Below are 13,148 nucleotides of genomic sequence, written 5' to 3' on the forward strand. Positions count from 1 at the left end.
AAAGGGGGTGACGTGATCAAATTTCTTTGCCATTTGAGCTTTGGTGCTGGAGACGGATTTTATGCTTGCCATGAACTGCCAGAACTGACAAATTGATTCTGAAGAGATCAAACCAATTGTCATTCGAAGCCCAAATGTTTAAGTTGCAACTGCCTTATTTTGGTTACACCATCAGATCATTGGAGAAGAGCATCATGTTCGAGAAGATCGAAGGAACCAGGCAAAGAGAGCCATCAGCAATCCGATGGCTAGACACACTGAAAACAACCATGGGAATGACACTGGAGGACCTTACTGGACTCACACAAAACCAATTTCTTTTTAGATCTGCAATTCATCAAGTCGCTAGGACCCAAATACAGGTCAATGGCACCTAACAATAAGGACAATTAATAAAAAGGTATTAGTCTGGAGATGTGTCTCCAACCTTTCTTTCTTATTTGCTAGCAAGGAGCTTGTACTGTTTTGCTTTTGCTGCACAATAGAGAATGACACGGGGAAAAAATTTATCACCGTTCCCGTGAGATTGTGCCCATCCCCGCGAGCTCGGTCCCTGTCCCGTCCCCGCGAACTCGGTCCCTGTCTCTGCCCCAACCCCATGAGCTCAGTCCCCATCCTTGCCCTGTCCCCGCAAGCTCAGTCCCCGCCCTGCAAACTGTCAGATCCCATCGCCACAAGCCTCAAATAGTTATGATTTTATACTGAACTTATTTTATTAAATAATAAAAAGAGATAATATTCTATATAATTGTCATTTTATAAGCACAAATAATATGAGCAAGGATCAACAAAACCCCTGTCTCCCCTCCCTTTCACAAATATCCCCTCCACTGTTGTAAAAATTGAACAAAGCACAGTTACTTACCGTAACAGGTGTTATCCAGGGACAGCAGGCATATATTCTCACATGTGGGTGACGTCATCTACGGAGCCCCAGCGCGGACAGCTTTTCAAGCAAACTTGATTGAAGTTTCAAGTTTGCTACACTGCACCACGCATGTGCATGCCTTCTTGCCCACTAGAGGGCGCATCCCCACCTCGTGGTCCTCAGTTCCATAACCAGCAAAGAAGCCATCCCCGGGGAGGTGGGCGGGTTGTGAGAATATATGCCTGCTGTCCCTGGATAACACCTGTTACGGTAAGTAACTGTGCTTTATCCCAGGACAAGCAGGCATGATATTCTCACATGTGGGTGACCTCCAAGCCAACCAAAAAAGGGCAGGTGGGAGGATGGCAATTTAGGAAAACAGATTACGTAACACCGACTGGCCAAACCGGCCGTCGCTTCTGGACAAAGTATCCAGACAGTAGTGGGAGGTGAACGTATGAACCGAAGACCAAGTGGCAGCTTTACATATGTCCTCCACAGGAGTAGACCGGAGGAAAGCAACAGAAGCTGCCATCGCCCGGACCTTATGCCCCGTGACTCGACCATGGAGCGTGAGACCAGCCTGAGCGTAGCAAAAAGAAATACAAGCAGCTAGCCAGTTGGACAAGGTGCGCTTGGAAATAGGATGTCCCAGCCGATTCGGATCAAAGGACAAAAATAATTGAGGAACCTTCCGATGAGACTTGGTACGTTGGAGATAAAAAGCCAACGCCCTCTTACAGTCCAGCGTGTGAAGCGCCGCCTCACCAGGATGAGAGTGGGGCTTCGGGAAGAACACCGGAAGAACAATAGACTGATTGAGGTGGAAATCAGACACAACCTTAGGTAGAAATTTAGGATGGGTGCGAAGAACCACCTTGTCATGATGGAATACAGTAAAGGGCGGGTCCGCAACCAAAGCCTGTAGCTCACTAATCCGACGAGCAGACGTGAGCGCAAGTAAAAAGACCACCTTCCAAGTGAGAAACTTAAGAAGAGACTTGTCAATAGGCTCAAAAGGAGGTTTCATCAGTTGAGCCAAGACCACATTAAGATCCCAAACTACAGGAGGAGGTTTCAGAGGAGGATTAATATTAACTAAACCCCTCATGAAACGAACCACCAGAGGATGAAGAGAGAGAGAACGCCCCTCTAGATGCCGATGGAAAGCAGCAATAGCACTAAGATGTACCCGGATGGAAGTTGTCTTCAGCCCAGACTCGGACAAATGCAACAAATATTCCAGAACCGAGGACACCGGAACCAAACTTGGATCCAGATGGTGCGAGGTACACCAGGATGAAAATCTGGTCCACTTCTGAGAATAACAAAGCTGAGTCGAGGCCTTGCGCGAGGCTTCCAACACCTCCCTGACCGCCGAAGTCAGGGGGAAAGGAACCAAGCCGTCAGATGTAATGACTGAAGATTGGGATGCAACAGCGAACCCCGACTCTGAGACAGCAGAGAGGGAAACACCGGCAGAAGTAGAGGCTCCCTGGTACTGAGTTGAAGAAGCAGGGAGAACCAGTGCTGACGAGGCCAACGAGGCGCAATGAGAATCATAGTGGCACTGGATGACTTGAGGTGAACCAACGTCCTCAAGATCAGAGGAAAAGGAGGAAACGCATAAAGGAATCTCCCTTCCCAGTCGAGAAGGAAGGCGTCTGCCTCGAGACGGTCCTGGGAGTAAATCCGTGAACAGTAGAGGGGCAGTTTGTGAGTCTCCGGGGAGGCAAACAGATCCACCTGAGGCGTTCCCCAGCGGTCGAAGACCTCGCGCAGAACTCGGGAGTTTAGCGACCATTCGTGCGGCTGGAGAAGACGACTGAGTTTGTCGGCCAGACAATTCTTCTCTCCCTGAATGTAAACCGCCCGCAGGAAGATGTTCTGGGAAGTCGCCCATTCCCAAAGGGGCAAGGCCTCCTGGCACAGGGACCAGGAGCCCGTTCCCCCTTGCTTGTTTACATAATACATTGCCACTTGGTTGTCCGTCCGTACCAGAACCACCTGATTGCGCAGATGACCGAACGCCCGAGCTGCCAGAAAGATGGCACGAAGCTCCAACACATTGATATGACACAGACGGTCCTCCGCCGACTATAGCGCTTGAGTCCGCAGACCGTCGAGGTGAGCCCCCCACGCATACTCCGAAGAGTCTGTGGTCAGGACCTTGTGATGTGGAGGGACGAGAAAGAGTAAACCCCCGGAAAGATTACATAAGAACATAAGCAATGCCTCTGCTGGGTCAGACCTGAGGTCCATCATGCCCAGTAGTCCGCTCACGCGGCGGCCAAACAGGTCCAGGACCTGTGCAGTAATCCTCTATTTATACCCCTCTATCCCCTTTTCCAGCAGGAAATTGTCCAATCCTTTCTTAAACCCATGTACTGTACTCTGCCCTATTACGCCCTCTGGAAGCGCATTCCAGGTGTCCACCACTCGTTGGGTAAAGAAGAACTTCCTAGCATTCGTTTTAAATCTGTCCCCTTTCAACTTTTCCAAGTGTCCTCTTGTTCTTTTATTTTTAGAAAGTTTGAAGAATCTGTCCTTCTCTACTCTCTCTATGCCCTTCATGATCTTATAAGTCTCTATCATATCCCCTCTAAGTCTCCTCTTCTCCAGGGAAAAGAGACCCAGTTTCTCCAATCTCTCAGCGTATGAGAGGTTTTCCATCCCTTTTATCAAGCGTGTCGCTCTCCTCTGAACCCTCTCGAGTAACGCCATATCCTTCCTAAGGTACGGAGACCAATATTGGACGCAGTATTCCAGATGCGGGCGCACCATCGCCCGATACAATGGCAGGATAACTTCTTTTGTCCTTGTTGTAATACCCTTCTTGATTATGCCTAGCATTCTATTTGCTTTCTTAGCGGCTGTTGCGCACTGTGCCGTCGGCTTCATTGTCATGTCCACCATTACCCCCAAGTCCCTTTCTTGGTTGCTCTCATTCAATAATATCCCTCCCATCGTATAGTTGTACCTCGGGTTTCTGTTTCCAACATGCAATACCTTACATTTCTCAACGTTGAACTTCATCTGCCATCTCGCTGCCCATTCCCCTAATTTGTTCAAGTCCCTTTGCAATTCTTCGCATTCCTCTTTAGTCCCAGCTCCACTAAATAGTTTTGTATCGTCCGCAAATTTTATTATCTCACACTTCGTGCCTGTTTCTAGATCATTTATGAATATATTAAATAGCAGCGGCCCGAGCACTGAGCCCTGCGGAACACCACTCGTGACCCCCATCCAGTCCGAGTAGTGGCCCTTCACCCCTACCCTCTGTTTCCTACCCGCCAACCAGTTTCTGATCCATCTATGTACGTCTCCGTCCACTCCATGGTTCTTCAGTTTCCGGAGTAGACGTTCGTGAGGCACCTTGTCAAAGGCTTTTTGGAAATCAAGGTATATGATGTCTATGGGGTCTCCTCTGTCCATCCGTTTGTTAATTCCTTCGAAGAAGTGCAATAAGTTCGTTAGGCACGATCTCCCCCTGCAGAAACCATGTTGGGTTGTTTTCAAAAGTTCGTTTCTTTCCAGATGTTCATCGATGTGTTCTTTAATCAGTGCTTCCGCCAGTTTCCCCAGAACCGAGGTCAAACTCACTGGTCTGTAGTTTCCCGGGTCACCTCGTGATCCCTTTTTAAAGATGGGCGTGACATTGGCTATCTTCCAATTCTCCGGGATCATGCCTGTTTTCAAGGATAGGTTGCAAATTTGCTGCAGTAGTTCCGCTATCTCCTCCTTTAATTCCTTCAGAACCCTGGGATGGATTCCGTCCGGACCCGGGGATTTGTCAGTTTTAAGTTTTTCTATCTGCCTGTGTATATCATCAAGGCTCACTTCCATGGATGTTAATTTTTCTGCTTGATTTCCATTGAAGATTTGTTCAGGTTCCGGTATGTTGGTTGTGTCTTCGTTTGTAAATACAGACGAGAAGAACATGTTGAGTCTTTCTGCGACTTCTTTCTCCTCCTTCACCGCTCCCTTCCTGTCTCCTTCATCCAGCGGTCCCACCTCCTCCCTAGCTGGCTGTTTCCCTTTAACATATCTGAAGAATGGTTTGAAATTTCGTGCCTCCCTGGCTAGCTTCTCTTCATACTCTATTTTGGCTTTTCGAACCACACAGTGACATTCTTTTTGATACTTCCTGTGCTCCTTCTGGTTCCCTTCAGTTTTGTCCTTTTTCCATTTCCTGAATGAATTTTTCTTATTGCCTATCGCTTCCTTCACTATTTTAGTCATCCATTTTGGATTGGAAGAGTTGGTCCACCAACGGAGCGATCGTCTCAAGGAAGGAGTGACCGCTACAGGGAGGGAGAGCGGGTCTCGATCCTGACGCCACTGGGAGGCCAAAGTCCACTGAGGAATTCTCAGATGCAATCTGGCAAACAGCGTAACATGAACTGTCGAAGCCATGTGGCCGAGTAGAATCATCAGCCCGTGCGCAGAGACGGAGTGCTGCCGCAGAATCTGGCGGGCCAGACGAAGCAGAGCCTCCAGTCTCGACGAGGGAAGGAACGCACGAAGGCGAACCGTGTCCAGCACGGCCCCGATAAACTGAAGGGATTGAGTCGGGCACAACTGCGACTTGGGAAAATTTATCTTGAACCCCAGACGTTGGAGAAAACTGATAGTCTGTCGGGTCGCTGAGATAACCCCCTCCCGGGACGAAGCCTTGATCAGCCAATCGTCCAGGTAGGGGAAGACCTGCAGTCCCTGAGATCTTAGGGCAGCCGCGACCACCACCATACACTTTGTAAAGACCCGAGGAGACGAGGCCAGCCCGAAGGGAAGGACGCGATATTGGAGGTGCAACTCCCCCACCTGGAACCGTAAGTACTGGCGGAAGGCGGGATGCACCGGAACATGAGTATATGCTTCCTTCAGGTCCAGGGAGCACATCCAGTCCCCCGATTCTAACAGAGGGTACAGGACTGGAAGGGACAACATACGGAACTTCTCCCGGACCAGGAACTTGTTGAGCCTCCTGAGGTCCAGAATTGGGCGTAAGTCCCCTGTCTTCTTCGGGACCAAAAAGTAACGGGAGTAAAACCCCCGTCCCCTTTGGTTCGGGGGCACGGGCTCCACCGCCCGAAGGCTCAACAAGGACCTGGCTTCCGCCAGGAGAATAGGAAGCAGGTGTCGACAGCCAGGAGAAGCCCCCGGCGGATGTTCTGGCGGCATGGCTAAGAAGTTTAGCGAGTAACCCTCGGAGATGATCCGGAGCACCCAAGCGTCCGACGTGATCTTGGCCCAGGCTGGAAGAAAGGCCTGCAATCGGCCACCGATAGGAAGGGGTTCTTTTGACAGTGCGGAGGGGGCCCGCCCCCAACCTCGCATCACGTCAAAAAGACGGAGCGGGTTTAGACGCTCCTTGCGCTAGAGGCTTTGGTTGGGACACCCTGCCCTGCTGCTGGGGACGTCGGAGCGGTGGCCTGGAGAAGGCCGGCGTCGACTTCTGCGGGTACCGCCGCGGAGGGGGTCTAAACGGCTTCTGCGGCGGAGCCCGGGGTTTGGGACGGACCAACGAGGCAATAGAGCGTTCGTGTTCAGACAAACGCTTGGTCGCTGCCTCCAAGGATTCGTCAAACAGCTATGAGCCAACACATGGAAGATTGGCCAGACGTTCTTGCAAATTCGGGTCCATATCCAGGGTACGGAGCCATGCCAGGCGGCGCATGGCCACCGAGAAGGCGGACACGCGAGAGGCGAGCTCAAATGCGTCATACACAGCATGGAAGAGGTAGAGACGCAGTTGGGACAAATTGGACATAAAAGCCCCAAAATCCTCTTTATGGGAATCCGGCATGACTCCATAATACCTTGGCAACGACTTCACCATCTGTCTCAAATAAGACGAGAAGGTGAATGCGTAATTTAGGACCCTGGTAGCCATCAAAGAGTTGGAATAGAGGCGATGACCAAACTTGTCCAAGGTCCGTCCCTCCCATCCGGGGGGAACCGCCGCAGAGACCCTGGAAGGCTGTGACTTCTTCAAAGCCGACTCCACCAGTAGGGACTGGTGGGACAGCTGTGCCTTATCAAAGCCCTTGCACGGAACAGTGTGATACTTGGACTCCATCTTAGAAGGCACCGCTGTGACTGTAAGAGGGGAGTCAAGGTTCCTCAAAAAGGTCTGGCTAAGAACCTTATTATGAGGGAGCCGAGGCGTCTCTCTGGGGGGAGAGGGTAAATCCTGCTCCTCCAAAAACTCCTTGGTGTACTGTGATCCTGCTCCCAGATCAAGGTCCAAAGCCCTTCCCATATCTAGAACGAATCTAGAGAAAGAGGAGGGCTTTGAAGGTGGAGATGGAGATCGAGACGAGCGCCTCGCCAAGAAGGAAGGAGAAGCCTCGCGTGAGTAACGAGGTTCCCTTCCCGTGCCAGACCCCGAACCCCAAGAAGCCGCACCGAGCGATCAAGGCGGGGTCGGGGACCGCCCATGCCCCGAGGAACCCCTTCGGGAAGTCCCCGGGGTATGGGGCACCGAGGCACGCCCCTTTCGTCTTGGCGAAGAGTCCCTCGAGCACTCAACCTCAGACGAACGGAACAGCCTCGGATTAACGAGGCGTAGTTCGGAGACCCACAGGGTCTCCGCCCCGGTCGGCGAGGAGCGACCGCGGCGTCGAGGAGAAGCCCGTTGGCGTTTTGGCTTCCTCGATCGACGCTTCGCCCGAGGCCGACCTGAGGGCGAGGAACCCCGGGAGGACCTCGACGAGGACGAAGAGGAAGAGATCCTCCGAACTCGCCACACCTTGTCCCGAGGCCGCACACTCCACTCAGGCTGGTCCGCCGAGGTCGAGGGCAAGGTCGGGGCCGAGGCCGAAACCCCCCCCCGGGCCCGAAGTCGAGGGCACCGAGACCGAGGTCACCGACGCCGGGGCAGCCGAGGCCGAAGCCTGCTGAAGGTGCGTGAGGGCCCCGGACAGCTCCGAGGCGATGAGAGCCCGGAGCAAGTCCTGGAAGACGGGTACCCCCATCATAGCCGGCAGATCCGGGGCTGTCGGGTGCTCCCTCAAGGGCGACCTCGGTACCGAGTATTCCCGCGGGGCACCCGACTTCGGCTCTCGGGGCGGGGCCGAGGACGACCCACCCGCCCCCACCGAGGAACTCGAGGATGGCTTCTTCGAGGCTGAAAGTGAAGAAGGAAGTGAGGACTTACCCTTCGCCGACTTCGGAGTCGAAGACACCGGCTTCGACGTCGAGGGCTCCCGGGGCGAGGACGAAGGAGTCGAGGCCGAGGTCAAGGCCGGGGCCGAAGCCAAGGCCGACGTCGAGGCCTTCCCCGCCACGGGGTCCACTGCAAAGAGCTCCGCCATACGAGCCTGATGGCGGCGGAGAGCTCTCCTCTGAAAAGTGGAGCACCGGGAACAAGTGTCGGTGGGGCGCTCAGGGCCCAGACAACGCAAGCACCACCGGTGAGGATCGGTAATAGAAAGAAGCCGATCGCACCGGGTGCACTTTTTGAAGCCCGTCACAGGACGGGACATGGGCCCAAAAAACCGGCCGGGAACAAACGAGGTCCCGCGGCCGCAGCCCCTGGAGCCGAACGAAAAATTTTTTTTTTTTTTTTTCCGACGAAAACTGAAAGAAATAAAAGGAGCAAAAAAGAGAAACACAGCGACCGAGTCAAAAAAGAGACACAGCCGCGGTGACAGAAGGCAAAACTAAGAGCACAATTTCCACAGGGCTTCTGGCTCCGCGGAAGAGAATGAGGTGGGGATGCGCCCTCTAGTGGGCAAGAAGGCATGCACATGCGTGGTGCAGTGTAGCAAACCTGAAACTTCAATCAAGTTTGCTTGAAAAGCTGTCCACGCTGGGGCTCCGTAGATGACGTCACCCACATGTGAGAATATCATGCCTGCTTGTCCTGGGATAAAACATATTACTGCAGAATTCTACATAGACAAATCAAGCTAACAGAATACTTCAATCACACATGGCAGGAATAGTGTTAGGGGAGTGCAACTAGAGCAACTGCCACCTGGTCAAAGAGCTCTAATCCAGCTGGAAGCTAAAGAAGCACATACTAACTCTAGCAGGATACATATTTCAAATCTGAAATGTTCTAATCACAAAATATAAAATAAATTAATGTTTTTTTCTACTTTTTGGTGTCTGGTAATTTTATTCTTCAAATCACATTGGTCTCAGGCTTTGGTTTTGGGTTCCTTCTGTCTTCATCGTGGCATGGCTGGCTCCTGAAGGTAAAATAGGCACAAGAGGAACTGGGGAGGAGATGCCAAGACTGACATGGGCGCAATTTTTTTTACCCCAGGAGCAAGACTTTTCACCGCTCCCGCGGGGCGGTGAAAGCTTTTGTCCCCGTTCCTGCGGTAAACCAGTTGCAAATGTCTCCATTTCTGTGAACTTAATGCAGTGACCACAGGTTACCGTGGTAAACGTGTCATTCTCTACTGCACAATTGTTTTATAAGTTATTGCAGCGTATTGCAAACTGTGTGCCTCCTGAGATTCCAGGTGTGCTGTGACACACTGGCGCTGGCTGATGGCCTACAGGACATACCTCTCGTGGTGAGAGGCACGTCCTGTATTCAGTCAGCGGGCACCAGTGCCTCTCCTTCTCTCTGCCCCTCTACCCTGATGGCACCCTCTTACTGGTGGCTCAGGACCCATCTGGAGGGCCTTTGTACATTGCCGATCTTTGACCTGATGATGTCACACATGCACATGATGTCATCACGGCAATGTCCACACATTTCCGAATGCCTCGAGCCACAGCCAATACGTTTAGTGTGCCGCGGCTCAAAAAGGTTTGCGGCACACCGAGTTATTGTATTTTTTTAAGTGATGCCTATATCTAAGAAGATGTAAAACTAGACATTTCATTGTGGGACGTGCCTTGTGCATGCAATCGCCCCTGGCAAAGTCCCCCTCCCTAACTTCTTCCCCCCCCCCCCTGCAACCTGAATGGATTCTTTCTTTAATTAGTAACTGCCAGGCCTCTGAAAATTTGTTCTGTAAGAACAAAAAAAATAAAACGGCACTGACAGAATTCGGTCTATGACACACAGATGAAGGCGTTAACTGAAATGGCAGAGAGAAATTGTGGGGAAAAAATATTATCTAGTTAGGATAGAATGTGATGCACTGCCTTTCTGTTGCTACAATCAAAGGGTTTAAAAAAAAATATATATATATATATATATATATATATATATATAGGTACTTATTTTATATCTGGAGCAATAGAGGTCCCTTACAAAGAGCTGCGGTGGGAAGCAAACCGGGTTCACCAACCGCTGCACTAACTATTAGGAAAAGGAACCAAAGCCCCATGGTGCTGTTTCTGCTCAATATCCCATCATCATTGCTAGCAGCACAGATCCCTTCCCCTCCACTTCTTGCCAGGACAGATAGCTTTCTGGTATTCAACACCCTCTCCATGAAGAAATATTTTCTTATGTTACTGCCAGAGTATCCTCCCATCACAAGACTTTTTCATCTGTAACTTTCTTTGAACTTCAGAAAATGTTGCTCCCTCCTATCTCACTTTTAAAAGTATCTCTGTGTCGGGAAGGGGTAAAACGCGGATCTCAACCACACGCCCTTAAAAATCTTAATTTATTGACGGCTGAGGTTTCCTGTTTCATGTTTGCAGCCCCTCATTCCACCGCTGTAGTTGGGAAGGGGTAAAACGCGGATCTTAAAACTTTTGCCCTGAGGTCCCAGTGCCACTTTTAGTCTCAGCATAGGGAGAGAGAAGCATTAAGGGCCGTCAGAGCTCCGTGTCGGCACAGACCGGTGGGGTCAGAAATGGCAACAGATACAGCGGTGGAATAAGGGGCTGCACACATGGAATAGGAAACCTCAAAGCCGTCAATAAATGAAGACTTTTAAGGGCGTGCGGTTGAGATCCACGTTTTACCCCTTCCCAACTACAGCGGTGGAATGAGGGGCTGCACACATGAAATAGGAAACCTCAGCCGTCAATAAATTAAGATTTTTAAGGGCGTCCGGTTAAGATCCGCGTTTTACCCCTTCCCAACTACAGCGGTGGAATGAAGGGCTGCACACATGAAACAGGAAACCTCAAAGCCGTCAATAAATGAAGACTTTTAAGGGCGTGCGGTTGAGATCCACGTTTTACCCCTTCCCAACTACAGCGGTGGAATGAGGGGCTGCACACATGAAATAGGAAACCTCAGCCGTCAATAAATTAAGATTTTTAAGGGCGTCCGGTTAAGATCCGCGTTTTACCCCTTCCCAACTACAGCGGTGGAATGAGGGGCTGCGTACATGAAACAGGAAACCTCAGCCGTCAATAAATGAAGATTTTTAAGGGCGTGCGGTTGAGATCCGCGTTTTACCCCATCCCAACTACAGCGGTGGAATGAGGGGCTGCGCACATGAAACAGGAAACCTCAGCCGTCAATAAATGAAGATTTTTAAGGGCGTGCGGTTGAGATCCGCGTTTTACCCCATCCCAACTACAGCGGTGGAATGAGGGGCTGCGCACATGAAACAGGAAACCTCAGCCGTCAATAAATTAAGATTTTTAAGGGCGTGCGGTTGAGATCCGCAAGGTCCGTCGGGGCCGCGTTTTACCCCTTCCCAAAGTTTTGCTACTTTTAGTCCCAGCATAGGGAAGGAAAAGCATTAGGATCCGTCAGAGCCACAACCTTTGCCGAGACTAAAAGTGGTCCCGGACCTCAGATTTTTAAGGACGCGCCGTCAAGATCCGGGACGTCCGCGTTGAACCCCTTGAGGTGCCCCCAGGCTCCGTCCGACACGAGGGGCCGCACCGGGACAACGTCCCTTCCAGCGACCGCGACTCGCTCGGTACCAGAAGCCATCGGGAAGCGGAGCGGACTTGGCCAACAAGCCGAAGTCTCGGCGCCCGCCCTTCCCTCTAAGTCTTACCGCCGGAGCCGCCAGAGCGAGCAGCTCCCAGACCTCCTGCCGGTACTCCCCGACCATCGAGCGCCACCGTCCCCCGAAGGCCCCGGCCCGCCGCTCTTCCGCCCCCGGCGGCTCCATCCGTGGCTTCTGAGACTGAGCCGAAAAGCAGAGCGACCACGTGTCCTGCCAGCAACCCGCCCCTTCTCCCGGGCCGGGAAACGGGAGCCGGGGCTCGTTCGGTGCTGAGCCCTGGAGCCTAGACGCCCAGCTGTCGCTGCCGATCGCAGGGAGTAACCGCCCTGCTAGACCGGTCTGGGCTAAGCCGAGCCTCTCCCTGTCTGGGATCGGAGTGCAACGCAGGGCGCACTAGGTCTCCAAGCCCAATAAAGAGGGCTGGGGTATGACGGATTGAGACTTCCATTGCCTCTTAGCTGTCCTCCTGCCTTCCTTTGCTTTCAATGGAAGTAAAACCCGGACGTCTCTGTCCCTGCGACTTTTTTTTCTGGAGCCTTAAGGTAACCCTACCAACAGCTAGATCAGGGGTCTCAAAGTCCCTCCTTGAGGGCCGCAATCCAGTCGGGTTTTCAGGATTTCCCCAATGAATATGCATTGAAAGCGGTTCATAGACAACCCCACGAAAGACAAAGGCCCGTGCCAACAACAAAGCGCAAGACAGAGGCGCGCGCCGAAGAAAATTACAGTTTTTAGGGGCTCCGACAGGGGGTTTTGTTGGAGAGCCCCCCCCAGTTTACTTAATAGAGATCGCGCCGGCGTTGTGGGGGATTTGGGGGATTGTAACCCTCCACATTTTACTGTAAACTTAATTTTTTCCCTAAAAACAGGGAAAAAGTGAAGTCGGAGCCCTAAAAACAGTAATTTTCTGTGGCGCGCGCCTTTGTCCCGGCGCGCTTTTGACCTGACACCATTGAAAGCAGTGCATGCAGGTAGATCTCATGCATATTTATTGGGGAAATCCTGAAAACCCGACTGGATTGCGACCCTCAAGGAGGGACTTTGAGATCCCTGAGGCTAGATTCACTAAGCCAGGGGTAGGCAATTCCGGTCCTCCAGAGCCAGAGCCAGGTCAGGTTTTCAGGATCTCCACCATGAACATGTATGAGATGGATTTGCATGCACTGCCTCCTTGAGATGCAAATCGACCTCGTGCATATTTATTGTGGATATCCTGAAAACCTGACCTGGCTCCGGCTCTCGAAGACTGGAATTGCCTACCACTGCCCTAGTTAGTACATCTCTGAGAGCAAGATTCTCAGAAAACCACGTTAAAAAGCTAATGTGAAAAGGCTCAGGCTGCTCAGAGAGAGAAAACTGAAAATTACCAGCGAAGGGAGATGCCCCGACCACGGTGATCGGGAGGGTCTGCTGGACCACACAAATGGCACTGAAGGGAAGTGGAG

General features: G+C 51.7%; 1 protein-coding gene across 1 annotated transcript in view; it reads right to left on the bottom strand.

Moving 5' to 3' along the window:
* The window catches only part of LOC117349271 (multidrug and toxin extrusion protein 1-like), a 113,115-nt gene extending 100,968 nt beyond the window's left edge, over positions 1 to 12,147 (bottom strand). Inside the window, exon 1 of the mRNA XM_033922500.1 lies at positions 11,752 to 12,147. Within this exon, the coding sequence (XP_033778391.1) occupies positions 11,752 to 11,868 (117 nt within the window). The 5' untranslated portion in view covers positions 11,869 to 12,147. The remainder of the gene's footprint in view (positions 1 to 11,751) is intronic.
* Positions 12,148 to 13,148: the final 1,001 nt, after the last annotated feature.

This window comes from Geotrypetes seraphini, chromosome 15 (genome assembly GCF_902459505.1).
Source record: "Geotrypetes seraphini chromosome 15, aGeoSer1.1, whole genome shotgun sequence".
NCBI lineage: Eukaryota > Metazoa > Chordata > Amphibia > Gymnophiona > Dermophiidae > Geotrypetes > Geotrypetes seraphini.